At 36.1% G+C, this 24,012-nt stretch overlaps 1 protein-coding gene across 1 annotated transcript in view; it reads right to left on the bottom strand.

Annotated features, from left to right (window-relative positions):
• KIF14 (kinesin family member 14) overlaps positions 1 to 24,012 on the bottom strand; it is an 83,022-nt gene that overhangs the window by 31,764 nt on the left and 27,246 nt on the right. Inside the window, exons 16-25 of the mRNA XM_004375316.3 lie at positions 22,884 to 23,044; positions 20,606 to 20,753; positions 19,976 to 20,128; positions 18,251 to 18,377; positions 16,313 to 16,406; positions 15,431 to 15,566; positions 10,971 to 11,071; positions 5,357 to 5,451; positions 2,328 to 2,552; positions 1,954 to 2,138 (exon numbers count right to left, since the gene is read on the bottom strand). Coding sequence (XP_004375373.1) covers positions 1,954 to 2,138; positions 2,328 to 2,552; positions 5,357 to 5,451; positions 10,971 to 11,071; positions 15,431 to 15,566; positions 16,313 to 16,406; positions 18,251 to 18,377; positions 19,976 to 20,128; positions 20,606 to 20,753; positions 22,884 to 23,044 — 1,425 coding nt within the window. The remainder of the gene's footprint in view (positions 1 to 1,953; positions 2,139 to 2,327; positions 2,553 to 5,356; positions 5,452 to 10,970; positions 11,072 to 15,430; positions 15,567 to 16,312; positions 16,407 to 18,250; positions 18,378 to 19,975; positions 20,129 to 20,605; positions 20,754 to 22,883; positions 23,045 to 24,012) is intronic.

Here is a 24,012-nt window from a genome sequence, read left to right as displayed (position 1 = left end):
TAAAGTGATACTCGTGAGGAGTGTGCCTCTTAGCTCAAGTAGATACAAGAGACTAAACAGGCAGCTTCTGTCCGGAGGTGAGATGGGAAGGCAGAGAGGGTTAGGAGCTGGTTGAATGGACATGGGGAATCAGGGGTCGAAAGGATGAGTGTGCTGTCACTGTATGGGGAAAGCAGTTAGGGTCACATAACAATGTATGTATAAATTTTTGTATGGGAGACTAACTTGAAATATAAGCTTCATTTAAACTACAATAAAAAAAAAAGAATCATGTAAAAAAAACAAAAAGATTAGATAGCATCTTAATCAAATCTCTTTTGAGATATAAAAGAGAGAAGCGAGCAGAGACACATGGGAACCTCACACCATCAAGAAAGCAGTGCTGGGAGCAGAGCACGTCCTTTGGATCTGACGTTCCTGTGCTGAGATGCTCCCAGCACAATGGAAGACTGATGACAAGGACCTTCTTCCACAGCCGACAGAGAAGACAAAGCCTTTCCCTGTAGCTGACACCCTGAATTTGGACTTGTTGCCTACTGAACCATGAGAGAATAAACTTCTCTTTGTTAAAGCCAAAAAAATAAAATAAAGCGGTCCTTCATCCAATGTGAATTTATAATTTATTCAATAATATAAGTACCCAACTAATTATCTATCATATGATGAGTCCTTGTGAAAAAAGACACACACACAGCCCCACCTTCCCAAAGCTTACCATCCAGGAATACAAGTGTATATAATATGGTATATTAAAAGGCATAATGAGTCAAGTACGAGGTGTTTATAGAAGCAAGTAAGACAGGTACCAAACTAAGTCTTGGAGAGACCCAGAAAGATGTCCCAGGGGAGAAGAGCATTGAAAATCAACATCTGATTTAATTTGAGTAGTTAGATCAGTCAACCAAATAAAGATTTCCAAATTCCAGTTAGTAAAGAGCCCACTTATTTCAGGAAGTATTTGGTACAACAAAACTCTACTACAAAATAGAATGTTCTCAAATAATTCTTAGAGAGAATAGCGGAGACTATCAGGTATTTTATCAATCCCCCCCCGCTTCTGCCATAGGAATAGAACCCTTGATGATTTAGTTTGGTACATAGATGCCTAGAATAAAAACTACATTTCCCCAAAATATTTGCAGTTATACATGGCCACGTGATGCAGTTCTGGCCAATGATATATAAATAGAAGTGTTATATGGTGATTTCCAGAATCTTCCCTTAATCCTGCTGGACTGAATTCAGAGGGAGCTCTACCACTGCGGTGGACATGAAGGCGTTAGTTATGCCAGAGGGCAGCACTGGAAGAAGGCTGGATCCCGAGGACTTCGTACGTACAGCCACCATGCCTACGTTCAGATTTTACATGAGAGGAAAATAAGCTTTTACCTTACTTCTTACCTACAGCCAAACCTAATTCCATCTGATACATATGAGGAAAATAAAATTACTTTCTTTGCCTTGATGTCAGCATGAGGTGAAACCCCATCCATGACCAGAGTAAAGCTTTGCCTCTTCCCAATAGCTTAATTGAGGGCCAGCATGGTACATTGGTAAAGAGCATGGATTCTGGGCCCAAGACTGCTTGGTTTCAAATCCCAACTCTACTACTTACTAGTTTTATAACCTTGGACAGGCTTTGCCTCCATTTTCCCATCTGTAAAGTGGTAATAGTAACAGTACCCACTTCTTGGTTGTATATGAGGATGCAAGGAGTTAATACTTATAAATCACTTAGAACTTCTAGTGTTTGGTACACAGAAAGCCATGTAAGTCTTGGTTCAATAAATTAATTGTAGATACCCACAATCTCAGGACTTTAAAGCAGGAAGGACTTCTGAAAATCCTATATATCTAATACAGATGATGTGGGGAAGAGGTGGACAGTAGGAAGTCAATAAATACTTACTGAATAAATGAATTCTTCAAATGATTACAAGCAAATCAATTTACCTGCAAAAATAACTGCAAATAGCCTCCCAGTTTCTTAACTTCTTGTCTCAATTCATCTTCAAGTCTTGCTGTGCTTGTACAAGGGAGAAAATCATTCAGCCAGTGTTGGATTAGCACCACAAGCTGCCCAAAAGCACATGCTATCTGGATAGTAAGTGACTGGGTTGCTCGATCGGAAGAGAATACTTTGAAAGAAAAAGGAAAATTATTGGAAGAAATAATCTCCAAATAAAAGAACTCATATATGAACACCATTAAAACATTTTAATACAGTACAAAAAATTCATGCCTGATGTCACAAATAGTCATTCAAATCAAAATACAATATGCAGAAAATAATCATGTGAGTTAATAAAAGCAGGGAGGCTACTTACAGTTATCATGACTTTCTTCGTCTTGTTCTTCATGAGCTTTGGAAATGGCAAATATGCCATTATAAATTTTAAGAAAGTTATTAATTAGACTGTCTGCTATCGTTTTTTCTTCATCATAACTCTGTCCAAGAAAATCTAATGATGAACCAATCAATTCTTTGCAAATTCCAGGAAGAAATGATTCTGCTGAATTTGAGTAAATGGTACTTGATTTCTCCATTAAGCCTATATCAACAGAAAACAGTCATCTTAGGCCTAGTTTTCAGGCACAATACTCTCCTTCAAACAATGCATTAAGGCAAGCATATTATAGAACCATTGGTCAATAAATCAAAGTAGGTCATTCTGATTTCAATACATCCTTATTTCTATATGCCAAAGTGAAAACACAGTCCCATGCAGGGATCAATGAAGCTCTCAACAGCAACAATCCATAGGTTTAGTAGTTCCTCACTTGCAATACAGATAACAGAGAATCCAAAAATCCCACATAACTATTGCTTTAATCTCCTTTATTTACTTATTGGTAGAAACCAATCTTCCCTAACATCTAATAAACTGAATTGGTGAAAACAATGGCAGTCAAAATAAAACTGGAAAAGCAGGCAATAAGCTATATTAAATGGAATGACCCAGTACCTCTATAATAGTTCCTTTTTTAGGTATACTACAATCAAAATAGGGAAAACCTAACTGAATACCTACAGTTACCATATCACATCTCTGGGAGATGGACTTTCAGAAAACTTAACTTCCTAAGCACTGTCCAAACCAAATAAATGGAAAAGCTTGAAAGAACTCATTCAGAGCCTCTGGAAATAACCTTACCCTGGAGTGGTGACACATAGGTACAACCATTCTCATTTAACATACAAGATTAGGTTTCTGGTCCATTCCATAGCCAATTAGAAGCAGCAAACTAAATGAAGGTAGAATAAAGGCAAAGGGTGGGAATATTAAGAGGCTGGAACAAAGATAACTTAATTTGGGAAGAGAAAAACAAAAAAGCCACAAACCTCAAAGCAATATTGCTATGGGGTAATAATGAATCAATATCATTATTAGGATGATGACTATGTTATAGTCATCAAGAATTGTTAACTATATAGTCTGTTTAAGATAATGAATTGTACCAATGCATTGCAAAATTCAACATTAACATTTTAAAAAGACTTGCAAAAATCTAGTTTAAAAATATGACCCTTAAAATGAGAAGTTAGGACACTTGCTCAATTTCCCAAAGCTGGAAAGTGCTAGATGCAGCCCCTCACCCCAAAAGGCCTCATCCTCTTTCTACCACCTCACAGTGCCCAGACAGGCTCATACTACATGTGTGTTTCCATTTTCCTTTTCAAAGACTGCAAACAAGCAAAGACTTCTCCTACCTCTGTCCTCCCCTTAATATATTACCTTAATTTCTAAAAACAGCCCTTGAAGAAACAGCTTCAATTATTTGGAAAAGTTACTTCTGTAAAACATCTTACTCTCAAATAATGCTGAATAAATATGTTGTTACCACAATATATCACCTATTATTCTGCTGGCTAACAAAAAAAAAAAAAAACCTACAGCATATTTTGATCTACCTTAGATTAAATAAGTAGTACAGATAATAATTATTTTCCTAAAAGATAATTTTATGATTAAACAAAAAGAAACCCTAATCTCTTTAATTTAAAGTCAAGTTGAAATATAATTTCTTTTATTGCTACTCATACTCCATTAGTACATTTCTCATGTAGATTATTATGTTACATAATAATTTAAAAACTTTGTTTGCTGATGTATAATTTACATGCAGTAAAGTGTGCATATATAATTTATATGCAGTAGAGCAGAGGGTCAGCGGAAGACCCTTAACAAGATGGATTGACACAGTGGCTGCAACAATGGGCTCACACATAGCAATGGTTGTGAGGATGAAGCAGGATTGGACAGTGTTTCCTTGTGCTGTACACAGGGTCGCTATGAGTCGGAATCGACTCAACAGCACCTAACAACAACAACGAAAGTGTGCAAATCAATCTTAAGTGTACAGCATGCTCTTTACTAATATATGTATACTCCAGCGTAACCCCAACCTTTCCACCATCCCATCCAAGTTCCCTCTTGACCCTTCCCAGTCACTACCCCTAGCAGAGGTGACCACTGTTCTATTCTGAATGATCCTGGATTCTGTCACCTATTCTTGAACTTCATATAAATGGAATCATACGATACGTACTCTTTTGTGTCTGGCTTTTTCCATTCAACAGAATGTTTTTGGGATTCATACAGGTTATTGTACGAATCAGTAGTTCATTCTTTTTTATTGCTGCATAGTAGCCCACTGTTACTACACAGTAATTTTAATTATTACAAATAGTTACACATATAAATTTACAGTGTATCCCCCATTCTGAAGGCAAATTAACATTATAATCAATATTGGTACAAAATAACTATTCAGAGGAATCATTCTCATGACTTTTTCTTTTTAAACATTTTTTTCCAATTAAAGTTATTTTTGAATAGATGACATATGCATACTATATAAAATTTTAAAAAAAACAAGGGGTATGGAGTGAAAAGGAAACCTTCCTTTCTATCTCGTGTCCCTCTCCGACACCCCCATGGGCAACCATCACATTCAGGTTATGGTGTAATTCTCAAGACACCTTATTCATTCCCAGACATATACGCATGCATCGTTTTTCTCCTCCCCACACAACAGTAGTATATAACAATCTTCAGCACTTTGCTTTTCTTCAGTTATAAGAAAATAATATTGTTATATATTTCTGAACAATATACAAGCCCTCCACATTTGACTTAGCCATTCTACTAACAGGCTTTGAGATAAATCATACAGCACAGAATGTTAGAAGAGGAAGGGGCCATCCTGTCTATCCCCCTCCTTTTATAGAGGAAAGTGAAACTTCTAGGAGATGAAATGATGTATACAGGTGACAAAACAAGGTAGTAGTAAGGGCAGGTGTAGAACCTTGATGCTTTTCTTACTGTGCAAACAGATTTGATGAAAAAAATACCTGACGAATGTGAAGAATGCAAATTCTGAATTGGGTGGACTTGTATGTCATGTAAACAATCAGAAATTCTTCTATTCTTCATCAAACTCCTGCTCCTAGAAAGAGATAAACCATAAAATTGGTAGTTATATACCACATGGGATAATACTATTAAGAATATTTGTTCTAAGATTCTCTAAAGAAAATGGGCGTGCATGTATGTTTGCCATGCAAACATTTTCATCAAGGGCTAAATTCATTTGGTTCACTGAGTAAGAATTTTACTATTTACAGGTACTGTTCTAAACACATCGTTAATTAATTAAATAGAATAAATATTTATTGAGCACTACTATTTACAGGCTCTGGAGACCTTGGTGAACGCTGCAAACATGGTCTCTGGGCAATCTGGGCTTACAGTCCAGAGGAAATGAGAGACACGAGGCCAATAATTACAGTAAAGTGGTGAGTATTATGAGAACATAGAGTGCTATGGGACACCCTGAAGAACTTAACCCAGCCCAGAAAGTCAGGAACAGAGACCCTGAAGGATAAGTAGGAGTTGGCCAAATGGAGAGGCAGGCTTGGGAGGCAGGCAATAGTGCTGCAGACACAAGGACCTGGGTGAGGGAAGACTGTGATTAAGAAAGTACTGCACATGCAAAGAACCAAAGGAGGCTCAGGAAGCCTGCAGTCTAGCCTATGAGAGAGAGTGGCAAGGGAGGGGCTGGGAGGGGAGCAGGGGCCAGCTTAAGGTTGACTTTGTATGCCACTTAGGAAGCTTGCATTTTCTCCTGAGCAAATTATCCTGGGAAACATTTTAAACAGGGGAGTGATCTAGGGAAATAAACATCTAAGTAAATACTTGCTACATAGTGTAAAAAGCGTAATACCTGTGAAGTGTAGCAGGAGCACAAAAGAGGAAATGATTCCATCTTCAATCTCTTTTTGCTGCCTCGTTTCCTCAGTCTATCAAAACACTCAAATCCCTCCTGTGGGCATGACTGGCTGTCTAGCTACTACTTTCTTCCTAACTGCTTCTCAAAAAAAGCAGCCTACTCCTTCTGTTACTTAAAAAAGCAGCCTACTTCCATAATGTCATTCTTCTATCAATTTTCTAAACTCCAACTCCAGCCCCCATTATGTCAATGAAACTACTCAAGCAATGACCTAGATGAAAATCTAGTGGACCCTTTGAAGTCTTTTTCCTAACAGACCTCTCTACTGCTGGTTGCCACTCAAAGAAAAATACTGTTTGTTGAAAAGATTGTTAAACAAAAGCATCCTATCAGTAGCAGCCTAAATGTTTCCAACATAAATGTTTCCCATGAACTCCTATAAGAAAAGCACAGAAATATGACTGATAATAGGGAAAAACCAAAAACCAAACCCATTGCTGTTGAGTTGATTCCTACTCATAGCAACCCTATAGGACAGAGTAGAACTGCCCCATAGGGTTTCCAAGGAGCAGATGGTGGACGCGAACTACCGACCTTCTGGTTAGCAGCCGTAGCTCTTAACCACTGCGCCACCAGGGCTCTGATAATTAGGAAAGGAAATATCAGTTCTCAAAGGTTACAGTTTTTCTACTTAGGGGTGAAAGGAATGGTACATTATTACAGTAACTCTGAACTATGAAAACCGTTATCCTTTCAGCATTATCATAGTTAGTGTTTAAACCCAAACAAAGAAAATGCTGTCACATTCCTTTCAAAGAGTTTTTACTTAACCTCAGGCAAAAATTTACTTTTAACTGTCAACATTACATAGCAAAATTCATAGGCAGCCAAATCAGTCTACTTTATTGCAGAACAACTGTGGCATATGACTGCCTAGGAGCAGTTCTATAATGAAGAGTCTGTCAGCGTTTCCATTACATGCTGACATTCTCACAGTCTGCAATTCTGTCATAAACATTCTCACAAGGCTAAAACTTCATACACAAGGTCTTAGCCCCCAAGAGCAATTCACTTTTTTTTTTCAAATATGATACTTTTAAATTACAGAGGTTCTCAAAACATCTCTGCCAAATGAAAACATGCCACTTAAAAATCTTAGAAAATATTAAAAGACGTTTTGATTTTTTTCAGTAACATTTTAAACCTCTGTTGATTCCCTAAAAGTCAGGGGGATATAAGATGTCAATCAACAACATTCAATAGGCTAGAATTTTAATGCTCATTAATTACTAATGTTCATATTGTTATCCACTATTCTAAGTACACAAAGTTTCTATCTGTTTGCAATAAAAAGGATAAGAAACCAATAATTCTAAAATCTAAAGAAATTTGATGAATTTATAGGTCTGGTTTTCATTTTGAGGAGGCTTATGTTACCTTACATTGGCTTAAGTAGCCCAAACCTTATCCATCCAGTTCCACCCAAGATCATGTTTAGCTCATTTTAGTGCCAGAGACTAACTTTATTTGAAGTTCTCAAGACAAATCACCTAAAGATATCACCGTGGGTTTATTGGTATTAGACCAGAAATCATATCCTCTCTGTATTCCAAGATTTAAACTTTATTTAATACATATTAAGCAGCAAATAATAAGAGCTGCCATTTATTGAACACCTACCTAGTTAATCTTCATGATAAAACCTGCCGTGTAGGTACATATTACAGTCTCCATTTTACAGATGAGAAAACTGAAGACTAGAGATACAAATCTCACTTGCCATGACCACACTGAGCATAGATAAGAACTCAGGACTCTGATATGGGAGGCTGTAGTTTTTTCACTGTACTACAGCAAGGGATACAGATAAGTTCCCTGCACTCAAGGAGCTCAGGATCTGTTTAACGGATGTGCTTTATATTTCTTTGTGGATAATGCATGTTATGCTTTGCTATTTCTTACTGTAGTGTAGCAGTTAGCATGTAGCAAATAAAGCAGCAGTAACAGAGGAAAAGGTTGCTATGAAGTACTTCTATCTCTTTGAGGAGATTTTATAAATGGGTTAAAAATAAGCATGGTCAAAAACAAAGACAGACATAAAAAGGTATGGAAATCCAAATGGATTCTGAAGCTGCAGCTGAAGGTGATGAAGCTTTAAAAAAAAAGAAATTAATTTGAACAGAAAGATGCTCTTCTTTCAAAGGCAAAAGAGAGGCAATACAGGAGGGTAGTTAATAAAAACAGATTTGGAGTCACTCAAGCCTGGATTTGAGCACTAGATCTTCCTCTATGACTTTGGACAAGTTACTTAACCTCTTTAAGTCCTCCGTTTCTTCATCTATAAAATGCGGTAATGACAGCACTTACTTTATAGGTATGTGGTAAGGACTAAATGAGATAATGCTTAGCAAACACTTGATAGATGTTTTTGATACTGATGATGCTTCTGTTGATGTACTAATGCCATTGACACTTATACCCTGAAAATTCCCAAGTCACCCTTCAAAGTTCTAGACCGGAATATGTACCTGGATGTCACCTGGGCACCTCATATTCATCATGTTCAAAAAGAAACTCATCTTAACCTCCATCTCAAGGAACATCCCTTTCCTCTAGTCAGTCAACCAAGTTAAAACCAGGAGTCATCCTTGAGCCCTTCCTCTCCCTGAATCCCACAACCAGTCACCATGTCCTGTTGATTCTGCCTTTTAAATATGTAAAAAACCTGATTCTCCTCCAGTAGCATCACCAGGAGGATGCGGAGGGTGTGGACCGCATTGGGTGATACTGTCAGAGGGGGTGACACCAAAATGACTGTCTATAAAATTTCTGTGCCATGTTTCAGCAGAAATTTATTGTTTTTTATAAAAATATGCCTGTGGTGGTTCTGGACAGAGCTGGAGAAGGATGTAGAACATAATTCTAACTCACAAAAAAAAGACCAGATTTACTGGCCTAAATGAGACTGGAGAAACCCCGAGAGTATGGCCCCCAGACACCCTTTCAGCTCAGTGGTGAAGTTATCTCCAAGGTTCACTGTTCAGCCTGGGAGTGGATGGCCCCGTAAAACCAAATGAGACTAATGAGGTACAGTAGTCCAGTGACAAGGGCCAGAAGGCAGAAGGGGATAAGGAAGCTGGTGTTAGGGAACCCAAGGTTGAGTAAGGATATTGTTGATGTGTTGTGAGATTGTTAACCATTGTCATAGGGCAACATTTGTAGTAACTGTTAAATGAGAAACTATTTTGTTCTGTAAGCCTTCATCTTAAGTGAGAATAACAGCACAACTGGAAGAGCATAGTCAATGTCACTGAACTGTGCATGTAGAAAATTTTGAAATGGTGTATCTTTGGCTATGTGTATTTTCACCAAAAGAAAAGGTTGAGAAATTAGAGGGTTGATATGTTGTGGGGTTGTTAACCAATGTCATAAAACAATATGTGTACTACTGTTTCATGAGAAACTATTTGTTCTGTAAGCCTTCACCTGAAGTACAAAAAAAAAAAAAGAGAGAGAAAAAACAAATAAATAAATAAATAAAATAAAAATTAAAAAAAAAAAATCCCTGTGGTTAGTTATAACAACAAAAACATTTTTTGTAAGCCCAGCTTACATGTATCAATATACCTACAAAGCTAAAACTATGCTAATTTATTTTTTGAATCTTTTAATGTGCTCCGATCAGAGCTGTCACTATGACCCATTTACAACGATGTTTCAGTTCATGCGGTTTCATCTAAATGCCCTACAAGCATACGCTGTTGTTTTCATTGCTGCTAGTGTTTTTATAGTCACTGATTTTGTCAAATTCTCTAGTGTTTTAGCTATAATATTGTGGTAATTAGTGTTTGTGAATTTTGATTTATGAGTAACATTAGTACAGAAAACATTACTAAGGATTCCGTATGGTCTGTTATGGGAGGAGGTCCAGCGGGGGGCAGGGGGGGAAGTGTGTGACACCATGAGTTACCGCACCGGGTGACACCGACCCCCAGTTCTTCTGCCCAGTCTTAGTTCAGGTCTGTATCAACTGCTCTTGACTCTAGTTTTCTCAATTCCTGGGCCTTGAGGATGGGGAGTATTTTTCACTCAGCTTTGTATCATCAAGATATGGCAGAGAGTAGTCATCAAAGAAGTATTTGTTTAAAAACCAAACTAAGGGGCTAAATTGGTTCCAAAGACCAAGGTCTTTCCATCATATCATTTTTGCCTCTCTATAATCTAAGTGTCTAAGGTCTAAGCCAAACTAGTTTTTCCTTGAAAAGCATCTATTCACTGTGGAAGTCTTTTATGTTTTTAGTTAATAAGCAACATTTGTCATAGTTAGAAGTTCTCTATCATCATGATTTATTCTTTTGTGGTACTCATCTAACTCTGACTGTATTTAAAATTCTATAACTTAGGATAAAATACCATAGAATATGCCAAGTTCTTTAGAAGGGGTAGTTTAAAAATAATAAATACTGTTCATTTTTATAGGAAATTAGACTTATGCTATTCTAAGTTGCTTTTAAGACTTATATGATGATATACTGAACATTTTTGTTCCTCCTCTGACTGACAAACAATTTAATGCCCTAAACGCTGTAATTTGATCAGTAACATACTATTCCTCTGACATTTCTGGGTTCCCTTCACAGACATATTCATCATGACAATAGATAGTTCTTTTAAAATAAGGAAATGATACATATGAATACCCACAATATAAAAATCAATAGCAAAAACATCTTTACCTCCTTCTAGAAAATGAAGAAACTGGTGCATTTGTAATGTCAGGTTCCCATTCATCATCAGGATCACAAAAGACATCTTCACCCCTGCTACTACCATTACTCTAAGAAAAACAGAATGATTATGGGTTAAAAAATGTTTAGCAACTAAGAAAAAAAAAGTTTAATACTTGGTTACGTTTAAAACATAAAATTAGAGATTACTTGATAAAATAAAAATCAATTGCATCCCTGAAAAAATAAAAAATTAATCATATGACACTAGGACTTATAATATTAAAAGGGATCCAAGGCCCAACAATTGGTCTCTATTCACCTGGAACAAACGAAGAAAGAGAGTCAGGAATAGGAGGAGGATATGGAATGTGAGGCTAATTACCTCCATTAACAACTGTCTCCTTTGCCATGAGACCAGAAGAACTGGGTGGCATCCAGCTACCATTACAAACATTTTGATCAAAGATTCCATAGAAGAATCCTGATTAAAAGGCAGAAAATGCAGAACAGAATTTCAAATCTCATAGACTCCAGACATCCTGGTGCCATGAAGGTTGGATGAACCCCTGAAACTACTGCCCTGAGATAATCTTTAAATCTCAAACCAAAAATATCCCCTGAAGTCTTCTTAAAACCAGTAATAGTTCATCTTAACTAGTAAAAAATGTCTTCCTTGAACATTATGTTTTTTTAAGAACTATTTACGTGGCATCAGATTAACAACAGCAACTCGAAAGATTAGACAGAAACCTTAGGGGACAGTGAATTTATGTTAATGGAGGAAGAACAACTCAGAAAAGGAGGGTGAGAATGGTTGTACAACTCGAAGAGTGTTATCGATGTCACTGAATTGTACGTGCAGAAACTGTTGAATTGGTGTATGTTCCACTGTGTAAATTCTCAACAACAACAAAAGGAAAAAAAAGAAAAGAAAAAGAGATTTGCTAATATAAGCAACAAAATTCATTAAGTAATTCAGAAATAATAAACTTGGGATTTAGGAAACATACTGAAAACAAAATGATAAAATCCTCAGGAGAGAAATAACCTGAAATAAAATGTTAAGATACAATCATTTCCTGATTGACTATATTGATCATAATTATCTCTAATTTAAATATTTAAAGCAATGCCAATTAAAGTTCTAGAAAAATACTATATAGAGCTTGATTTGGAGATATTATAATTATATGGAAAAATAAGTAGACACTATTGCAGTGAACAGTTGAAAGTAGGAAGTAAGGTAGTAACACTGGTAATGCACCCACTTGTATGTCAAGGCAAGAATAATCAAATGAGTACAGTACTGTGTCTTGTTGTTCTGACTACATATGCAACACACATTCATTGCAGAAAATTTAGAGATTATTAATACATATAAACACAAAGAAGAAAATTAAAACCACCCACAAACGTGTGATTTAGAGATAAATAAATACTGTCAGTGCTCTGGTATGCTTCCTTTCAGTCTTTTTGGATTTTCTGTTATGATTATACCTTGCATTTCTAGAATAAACACTACTTGGTCATGGTATAATTACTCTTTCAATATATGGTTGGGTTTGATTTACTAATATTCCATTCGGGACTTCTGCAGTTGTGTTCATAGTGAGATCAGTTTGCAATTATCTTCTAAGTCATCTTTTCTGCTTTTGTGGGGATTTATATTTGTTTTTAGTCAGTTATTCTAGCATCATAACATAAACTGGAACACTTTCAGTCTTTTGCTATGGTCTGGAATAGTTTAAATGGAATACGGTTTATCTGGTCCTTGGAGGTTTGGAAGATTTATCTATAAACCCGATTGAGACCAGCACTTTTTTTATTTTTAAGCTAGCTTGTTGACAAACTTTTCAATTTATCTCATTATTATTCATCTATCCTTAAGCCACTTTTCAGTTTTCCTTTTCTACAAAGTCTTTTCTTTCTGGAAAACTGTCAAATTTATTAACATAAAATCTTATGTATAGTATAATTTAAAATTTGTTTTCTATGTCTTTATTTAAATACCATTTCTCATTCCTAAAATCACATCTTTTCAGAAAACCAGAGCTTGAATTTGTTAATTTCTAATTCATTAATTATTGCTTTTACCATATTTAATAATGCCTTCATTTGCTTTTTGAGTTAAATATTTAATTCATTTTCTTTTTTTCTTATTAAAACAATGTAAGCATTAAGGTTTTAATTTGGTGGTGGTGGTGGTTGTGTGCCAAGTGGATTCCGACTCATAGTGACCCTACAGGACAGGGTAGAACTGCTCCATAGGGTTTCCAAGGCTGTAAATCTTTACGGAAGCAGACTGCCACATCTTTCTCTCAGAAGCAGTTGGTGGGTTGGAACCGTCGACTCTTCAGTTAGCAGCCAAATGCTTAACCACTACACCACGAAGGCTCCTATAATTTGGTAGCATCCTGTAAGTTTTTACGAATATTTTCATTACTGTTATTATTTAAGTAGTGTAGAATATAATTACATATTTAGTCACATTATTTAAAGGTGAGCTATTTGACAAAAAAGTAGCAAGGGAAGAAATGAGAAATGATTTACTATTTAATAAATGTTTTAGCAATAGCTTCATATTAATATGGAGAAAAATTAACTTATATTCATACCTTTCACAAAACACCACAATAAATCCCACCTGACTCAAAAATTAGACAAAAGTTAAAGGAAAATGCAGAGGATTGGACGGTGTGTCAGTAAAAAGATCTCTGGATTAAGTAGTCAGAGTCAAATACATCAAATGTGAAATTCCTGTATGACAAAATGAAACCACAAAAAAAAGCCAATATAATCGGGGGGGGAAATGGATATGAATAATATAAAATAAAGGCTTATTAAGAACTTTAAAAAACAGATTACTACCTAGATTTCACTTGCCAAAAAATTCAAAGGACATGAACACATATTTTCTCGACAAAGAAAGAGTTAAATCCTCAGATTTACTAGTAATTAAAATGCATATTAAAGCAAGCTCATTTAACATTGGTAAATGGGCAATATTTCTGGCAGGCAATTTGTCAGTGAGCATCAAAATGTAATAACAAGCTCATATATTTTGGTACCATTTTAGAAAATATTACACAAGGAAATAAAATATTAAAAACTAATATGCACATAGATATTTTTAGTTGTGACCATTAAAAACAGCAAATAAAAAAAGAATGGCAAGAGGGAAATGTAAATATGCAAAATATGTACAAAAGTATAAATACACATTATTAGGCATAGGAAGTTAATTTCAAACGATGCAAACTACTTTATGGGATTTCTTACCTTAAGCTTAAATGTATCTTTTAAAAAAATGTATAATCAAATAGATTCAGCTCTAAATTTCTTGATTACAGTTATAACTATGTTAAAACAAATCAATAAAACCCTATTTACATGCAAAATTAAAGCAAACATACATAATTGTTAATATTGATTGGTTTAGGTAACGTGATGGATTGCCCTTTCTTTTATTTTCCAAATTTTTTTAATAAGATTATATCACTTTCACAGCACTCGCTACAGGGGAAGTCAGCACAACTGGACTAAACCAAAGCCAAGAAGTTTCCTGAATACAATCAAACAGTTGGAGGGACAGAGTTGCAGGGGTAGGGGTCTGGGGACCATGCTTTCAGGAGACGTCTAGGTCAATTGGCATAACAAAGTTTATTAAGAAAATGTTCTGCATGCCACTTTGGTAAGTGGCATCTGGGGTCTTAAAAGCTAGCAAGCGGCCATCTAAGATACATCAATTTGTCCCAACCCACCTGGAGTAAAGGAGAACAAAGAACACCAAAGACACAAGGAAACTAGTAGCCCAAGAGACAGAAAGGGCCACATAAACCAGAGACTTCATCAGCCTGAGATCAGAAGAACTAGATGGTGCCCGGCTACCACCAATGACCGCACTGACAGGGAACACAACAGAGTCCCTGATGGAGCAGAAGAAAGGTGGGGTGCAGAACTCAAATTCTAGTAAGAAGACCAGACTTAATGGTCTGATTGAGACTGGAGGAACCCCGGAAAGCATGGCCCCTGGATTCTCTATCAGCCCAGAACTAAAACAATTTCTGAGGCCAACTCTTCAGACAGGGATTGGACTGGACTGTGGGACATAAAGTGATACTCGTGAGGAGTGTGCCTCTTAGCTCAAGTAGATACAAGAAACTAAACGGGCAGCTTCTGTCCGTAGGTGAGATGGGAAGGCAGAGAGGGTTAGTAGCTGGTGGGAATCAGGGGTGGAAAGGAGGAGTGTGCTGTCACAGTATAGGGAGAGCAATTAGGGTCACATAACAATGTATGTATAAATTTTTGTATGGGAGACTAACTTGAAATGTAAACTTCATTTAAACTACAATAAACAAAAAAAGAAAGAAATTCTTGGTTAAAAAACTTAAAAAAAAAAAAAAGAATATGTCACTTTCATATTTTTTATTTTAAAAGATCATGGAGATTTTACTAAAATTCCAGACCTCATAAAGTTCTTTCATTGCAGCAAGCTTAGATTCAAACTTTTCCAGACTCCAGAAAGTTGAGATCCCTAGTTGCAGGTTACGAACCTGAATCTGAACAGAAGTTTCAGAACTTCCTTTATCTGACACATCATGTCTGAAAGAAAACGAAAAAAAAAAGCTCATCCTAAAACATACATATTCATTTATAGTAAGAATTTTCTTGATTAGAATAACTTCGATAAAAATTCAATCCACTGACTGAATCCAGAGTTGAGCATTTTTAGAATAGTCATAATCATGCTAAGGAGTCCCTGGTGGGCACAAACAGGTAGACGCTCGCCCACGAGCTGAAAGGTTAGAAGTCTGAACCCATCCCAAGGCACCTTAGGAGGCAGCCCTGGTGATCTGCTTCTGAAAGGTCATTGCCTGGAAAACCCTATGGAGCAGTTGTACTCTGCACCCGTGGGGTTGCCATGAGTCAGAATCAACCCAGTGGCAACTAACAACAACAACAACAATCATGCTTAGTACACACTACATAAAAATACCTTATTACACACAATTTTTTTAATTAAAAAAATCTAGTAATTTATTATATATTCCTTTAAAAAAGTAAAATACAGATAAACAAATTTTCAATTCAGCAAGAAAATTACTAAATTTTTAAAACATATAAAATCATTTTGTTTACAGGGCACACTAGTATATTAATTGTTGAAAGCCTCTTTCATTCCAGAGTAAGCTCTGAAGGAGGAGCCTGAAGTTTCACTAGAAGTTGACACCAGTTCTTTCTCCGACAGGTACTATACTGAAACTAAATTTTTTTTTAAAAAATTCATATGAAGGTCAACTAGTTTAAAACACAGAATTACTTTACAATTAAGATCATTAATTACGCACCTGCCAAAAACATAATATTTTCTTAATTTGTTGCTGATGGCATTGGCTTCCTGAATCATCATGGAGAGCTTCATAGACCTCCAATTTGGCTGAACTGATACAGAGAAGATTCAAAATACATACATGAGCATGAACATACTTCACTAGACAGAAACAACTGCTGAAAAAAATTATTAATTTTAAGTGAATGGTTTTAATTCTATGTTGCAGAAGGAAAAGGGTGATATCTGAGTAACTTGTCTTCAACCCTCATTGGTGAAATAAAACTTTCTTTATATAAAATGAGGCTTTTCACCTGTGGTGAAATGGACGAAAACCAAAGATGATATTGAGAGGATAAGGATTTTGTAAGAAAGAAAACATCAAAGACAATGCTTTTCCTTCTAATTTCTTTTAAAATTTTCTTTTTTTCTAATTTCTTTTTTCATTATTTCCTAATTTCTTTAAAATAATCAAGTATACTACAGACTTACTTATACAGAACTACCGCCTTTTTCATTTTGCTTGAAAATTAAATACATATTTATTTTGCCAAAAATAAAAATAGAAAAAGGAAAACTAGTTCACAATTTCATTTTTCCTAATATATGAAGTTAAGATTTTATCACAAAGAATTTCTGTACTGTTCAGTCAAACTTATAACCAGAATGCTACTAAAAAACACTTTTTTGGAAGCATAAACGGCACCTTCATATGGATAAAAAATCAAGGATTTATGGCAAGGCACTGTTCTAAGCCCTGAGAGGAATAAAAAGATATACCAATACAATATATTTATCTCTTACAACAAACATAAATGTATTCATATTTTCAAAGTTATTTAAAAACAGAAGTTATAGAAAGTACATAACTCAACTACCAAGCATTCTTGCCAAAAAATTAAACCTGAATCTGACAGGCCTGTGGACCCAACTACTGCTTTATAGGGAATGCAGGGGCAGAGCAACCTGTTAAGCAACACTGTGGAGATACAGTCAGAAAAATCCAGAATTTGGGAAACTCTACAGGACAAGTGACCTGGTTCTTCAACAAATAAATTATAAGTGGAAGAGAGGGGACAGAACGGAAAGGGAGGGGAGGAGAAGGGAGAGAAAAGGGAGAATTTACAGATTAAAAGAGACTTAGGAGATATATTGGTGAAATGTTATGTGTGGATCATGTGTGGACCCAGATACAAACAAAACAAATGTAAAAAAATATTTATGAAACAGTTCAGGAGATGTCAATATGGATTAAATATCTGATGAGTATAAGAAATTATTATTAATATTTTCAGGTATAATAATAATATGGTTATATTTAAAAGAGTAAGAGAATCCTTAACTAATTCAGAGATATGCAGTGAAGATACACAGTCTGGAATTTGCTTCAAAATAGTTCAGGAAGGTGGGGGGTTGATAAAGTTGAAACAAGATTGAACACGTACTGATAACTGTTTAAGTTAGATGATAAATACATAACAGTTTATTGTACTAAAATCTCTACTTTTATAGATTGTGTGAAATTTTCCATAATGGGAAAAAAAGGTTTACATTAAAAACACGCTGTGGTCTACACAGAAATGTGAAGAAATTAAATAAAAAAAAAAAACAAGTGAAAAAGAACACAAGCTACTCAATGATTAAGTACAATCTAGATATAAAATAAGGATTAGAATAAATTATCACAGTTTTAAAACATGTTACATGTTAAAAAAATAATGCTTGGAATTTTATTAACTATTTTGCTTATGGAACTAAGTATCCTAAAAACTAAATACCATAAAAACATCATGTACATTCATGTAAATCCAGAAAATTTTATTTAAATCCAGCAACATCTACAATAAAGCATTCTGAATATACAAAAGCAACTAAACTCTAACATCTTAGTAATTATAGTATATAAAATAACATATGCAACTTTAGAAAATGTCAGCTAAAATAATGATATACTTACTTGTAAAAGTTTTATCCCTATTACCCCGATTCTGCTGTAGAATTTCTACTTCTTTAGCAATTTTTTGCTTTTCAGTTTCTAAAGCTTCCAGAATTCTCACATGGCGGATGCTGTGGTCTTCCAAAGCCTAATTAACGTTCATTCATATAGACCCATACATGAGAATATACAAAGAAAGAAATTATAATCCAACTGATAATGGTAAAACACTATAATTAAACCTCTCTTTATATTAAGCATAAAAGATTTTTTTAATAATTTAAAAGATTTCTTCATAAAATAATTTTTTTCCTACAATATGAGGAATTTTTGATAATATAGATTTATCTTTTTCTTCCTATTAACAGGAAATTACAAAAACCTTAAAAGGAAAAATGCTCAGAAAGCCCAAACTCAAGAATATTTATTGACTAAATAAAGAAGTCAAATTTAAAAGACACAAAAAAAGCCTAGTTTGATGCAAATAAGCCTCATAATAGACCGATAATAATTGTTTTTTAAGATTTAACTTAAAATTGAGTAATACATTTCTATGTTTTTCTACAGAAAATCTTTGAGGCGGTTCACTAACCACTTTGCATCCTAGAATTGGCTAGTAAATGTATTATCACTACATTATAGGATTGGTATTTGGGGTTACCAGGAATATTTCTCTTCCACCCATCCATCTCCAAATTTGGGAAAAAGAGAAATAAAATTGCTATCTGAGAGTTAAACCTTAAGATTAAGACATAAGGGATCAAAACCAAAACCAAAGCAAACCCACTGCCGTCGAGTCGATTCTGACTCATAGCGACCCTACAGGACAGAGCAGAACTGCCCCATAGGATCTCATAGGAGCACCTGGTGGATTCAAACTGTCGACCTTCTGGTTAGCAGCCGAGATCTTAACCACTGCGCCACCAGGCTCCATAAGGGATCAAAGCAGAGATTAAAAGAGTGGGTCTCAAACTTTAGTATTCAACAGAACTACGGGGGTGGGGGAGTAGATTCCAGGCCCCACTCCCGGAGTTTCTGATTCAGTAGGTCTGGGTCAGGACCTGAGAATTTGCATTTCTCACAGGTTCCTAGGTGACACTGGTGCTGCTGGTCTAGGGCTCACACTCTGAGAACCACTAGTAAAGAAAAAATGGCCAAAAAGGTTGGTAGTAAAGTGATCAAAGGTATTAACATATTGACAATTTTGGTTTTATACTTCAGTCTTGAGAATGTGGATAATATGACTCTGTCCCTGAAAGACGCCCCCACCCTCAATCAGCTGACAAAGCTAGGTGCATGAGCATGAGGCTGAGGTACTGTGAGTTCTCTAAGGAAACAGCCTGCTTGCTGCTCTTCCCGTGGGCAGATGATGCTTCATTTTGCCAGCAAGGCGTGACCCAGTGTAAGAGTTATGTCTTTCTTATTTCTTCATATTGTACTCCAGTACTATTTCATTTATTTAAACGATTTGGCAAGACTGACCACAGGAGAGTTGTGGATGCATAAAAAGCGAAAACTGGGGACTGGACCTAACCGGAACGAAGAGCTCTGGTCCTTTCAAAATGTCTGTGTGAGCTGTACCCAGTATCTAAGCTTTTAGGCAAGAAGATACCTTCGTATCTAGAGAGTTGGATTTGGCTACCTCCTGTCAAGATACCATAAGGTAGCAAAATAAATAAATAAATAAAAATTTGCAAAATCCAGTTTTTCTCAGAATTGAGCAAACTAGCTATAAAATGAAATTACCTGTTTTGTAGCCAAAGTCTCCATTTCTAATCGCTTTTTGTTTACATATATTTCCTGTTCAAGATGCTGTTTTGCCTTTTCTAATTCCTCAATTTTGTGATTAGCCTTTTGGTTATTTATTTCCTGCATTTTCTTCCTTTGAGACTCTTCTTCCTTTAAAGAGCAACAGTAAGAAACAATTCAGGCAAAAAATGCATAGCATTTTTCAAAATGGTACCAAAAGTCCCTTTCTTTAACCAATGCACAAGAAATTGACTTACTAATGAGATATTTGCCTATAGTTTCTCTACACTATTCTGACTGATTAAACAAATATCACTAGGAAACCTTTTTGGAGTACTCCCCACTAAAAGGGGCTTCTGGGAGTGCAAGATTGCTGGTAAATCATGGGCAGAGCCATGGCTCTCGTGTCCAGAGGACAGAAGCTTCTCTGTCTACCTCCTCCTTCCAGTAGCCATTGTCTACTAACAACCTGCTTCTTAAAGTAAAATTAAAGGCCAAACTCATTGTGGATTTGACCCTCTAATCTAATACACCCCCAGCTCCCTTGCAGCGATATAATTTTCCAGCCAGCAATACATCATTTGGGGTACACTATCACAGAAAGAATAAACCAATTCTGCCTTTTACCAGTTCTGCTTCCAGCACTTTTATTTTGCTTTCATATGCAGCTTTTTGGGAAGAAAGCTCTTGCTGAGCCATTTCTTTTGCAATTTGGATTCCTTGCATCATTTCTTCCTTTGCTTTCAACCGTGCCTCTTCTATTTCTGCTTCAAGTCTATAAAAGGGCAAAATATTTACAGAATACATGGCCAAGAATTTTTTATATACAATAACAGTTTTTAATATTAAAATGCTTTCCATCTAACTCAAAATGTAATTTCTGACATTCTTTCAACATTGTTCTTAAATTTTTATTAGCTACGAACTATTTATACATAAAACCAAAAACCAAACACACTGCCAGTGAGTCGATTCTGAGTCATAGCGACACTACAGGACAGAGTAGAACTGCCCCATAGGGTTTCCAACTCTGTAATCTTTGTGTGTGTGTGTTGATTTTATCTTCTAAATATTCTTCAAATTTCTCCTGTCCGATCACACAACACTTATCTTATTTCTATAGTGTCTTAACTGAGTTTGCAATCTCTAACCTACTCTACATCTAATCCATTCTCCAGACTTGGGTCATGGTGATCTTTCTAAAATTATGATTTAGATCATGCCTGTCTCCTTTAAATTCCTTAATTATTCCCATGCCCTTTAAGATGAAGTCCAAACTCTTTAGCATTTTATTTATTTATACTTTACAAGGATACTATCTAAGCCAGAAATCCTACAATATTGCATAAGCTAAAACTGGGAAAAAGAAGAAGGAAAAACAAAGATATACTCCCTGTTACAGATTGAACTGTGTCCTCAAAAAACACACATTGTAAATCCTAACCCCTACACCAGGGATAGGTTGCTGGGTGGTGCAAATACTTAAGTGTTGGACTGCTAGGTGAAAGGTTGGCAGTTTGAACCTACCCAGAGGCGCCTGGGAAGACAGGCCTGGCAATCTGTTTCCAAAAGGTCACAGCCTTGAAAACCCTATGGAGCAACTCTAGTTTGCACACATGGGGGTCGCCATGAGTTGGAATCAACTCGACAGCAACTGACAACGACACCTGTGGATATAATCCCGTTGGGGAATACAGTTTTCGTTGTTACATTAATGAGGCTATTATCAGTGTAGGGTGTATCTTAAGTCAATCACTTTTGAGGTATAAAAGGAGCAGATGAGGCACAGAAGCGAAGAAGCACAGACAGATGGGAGAAGATAGATGCCATGTGGAGATTACTAAGGAACTGGGGAACAAAAGATGAAAAGAAAAAAGGACGTCTCCAGGGCCAACAGACAAAGAAAATCTTCCTCTAGAACCAATGCCCTGAATTTGAACTTCTAGCCTCTTAAACTATGAGAAAATACATTTCTGTTCATTAAAGCCACCCACTTGTGGTAGTTCTGTCATAGCAGCATTAGATAACTAAGACACTCCCCTAGTCTTCTCCTGGCTAACTTCTTATAGTCTTTTGGGATTCTGTTCCAAAGGGGCATCTTCTCTTCTCTGGAAGCCTTCACCGATCCGTGGTCTGCACCAAGTGTTTCCCCGTGATCTTCCACACCACACACTATAGGACTCTGTCAGGGTACTCTAGCGTAGCACTGTGTCACAACTGTCTGTCAAGTCTGTGAGACTACAAATTCCTCTGAAGCAGGAATGACATTTCGATTATTCCCCAGCACCTAGTACTATGACAGACACATAATAGACACTCAATAAATGTTTGCTAAATGATGAATGAGGCATACACTGATGATCAAGAATTGATTCGTACTGTTACTCTTACAGTCAGCAGCACTATAAGAAACGTCCTGGTTAATTTGACAGGGAACGATGTTTGATTGCTTCTACTATTTAGTAGGCATTCATCACCTGGTGGCGTAGTGGTTAAGCACTCAGCTGCTAACTGAAAGGTTTGCGGTTTGAACCCACCAGCCACTCTGCAGCAGAAAGATGTGGCAGTCTGCTTCTGTAAAGATTACTACCTTGGAAACCCTATGGGACAGTTCTACTCTGTCCTCTAGGGTCGCTATGAGTCAGAATCAACTCAACAGCAATGGGTTTGGGTTTTTTTGGGAACTATTACTAAAAGAAGTAACGAAAGGACAGAGGCAAAAATTGAGACAAAGGACCTACCAGACTGACCATTACTTAAGGCATCCATTGTATCAAGAAAAGAGATTTGATTACTATAAACCAGCACCCAAAGAGTTGACTACTGGAAACTAGTACAATGTGATTAACTTGTCTTATTGACCTTGCCCATCTACATACTATTTCATAGCAACAATGATACTTACTGTGATCTCTGGGCTATGAGCAACTCATTTTTTGCAAACTCAAAGTCTTTTGGACCCTCACTTATAAGAGTATCTCTACAGGATGGTCTTTTCCCTTTCTGGACTTCTACTGGATGATTAAATCTAAAATAATGATCTCCTCCAAGAATCACCCGATCACCCTAAAGCACAAAAAAAAATTTACTGAGATGAATGTGAACCAAAAAAATTACATGGGACAAATCATTATGCCTAATAATTCAATATAGCCTAGTATTACTAATGATAAACATAAAAAAATCATAGTACATACTCTCCTCACTTATCAACATTTTTAGGTTTCAAAGACCAGGTCATTATGTGAAATCGATGTTATATGAAAATGGAGGATGACCACAACAGATTACTAAATGGAGGATGACTACATCATTACACAACTGCCAAATTACATCATTACATAACTGCTAAATTACATCATTACATAATTGCCAAACCACTGAGAATCATGGCCCAGCCAAGCTGACACAGAATCTTAACTATCTCAGCCAGCGTTACTCTTGCCTTGCACCTTGGCATTTGTTACTGCCAGATGTAGGTTGTTAACGCGCAAAATAGTTGGATAGTAGATTTTTTACTATTGTTGTAAATGCGAAATGTTGGATAACGAGACAGTCAATAAGTGAGAAGGTATAACTAACATTTATTAAACACTTTCTATATGCCAAGCACTGCAGTAAGCACTTTATATATGCTTCCTCATTTATGCCTCACAAGAACTCAGTGAGAGTCATAGCATTCCATCAGTTTTAGGAATGAGTAAACTAAAGAACACAAAGTTTAATGATAACAATAACACGCATTTGTTGAGAGCTTGCTATTTGCAGATACTGTGCTAAAAACCATACATGAATTATTATTATTTAATCTTCCCAGCAATTCTGAAAGGTAGGAAGCTCCCACTTTGAGTGCCATTGAGTTGACTCCTACTCATAGGGACCCTACATGGCACAGTAAAACTGCCCCATAGGGGAACATCTAGCTCAATTGGCATGACACAGCTTATAAAAACAATGCTCTACATTCTACCTTGGTGAGTAGTGTCTGGGGTCTTAAAAGCCTGTGAGCAGCCATCTAAGATACTCCACTGGTC

The sequence above is a fragment of the Trichechus manatus genome, unplaced genomic scaffold, assembly GCF_000243295.1.
Source record: "Trichechus manatus latirostris isolate Lorelei unplaced genomic scaffold, TriManLat1.0 scaffold00035, whole genome shotgun sequence".
Classification (NCBI taxonomy): domain Eukaryota; kingdom Metazoa; phylum Chordata; class Mammalia; order Sirenia; family Trichechidae; genus Trichechus; species Trichechus manatus.
The sequence above is the reverse complement of the archived record's forward strand: the minus strand, read 5'-3'. Positions and strand labels throughout refer to the sequence as shown.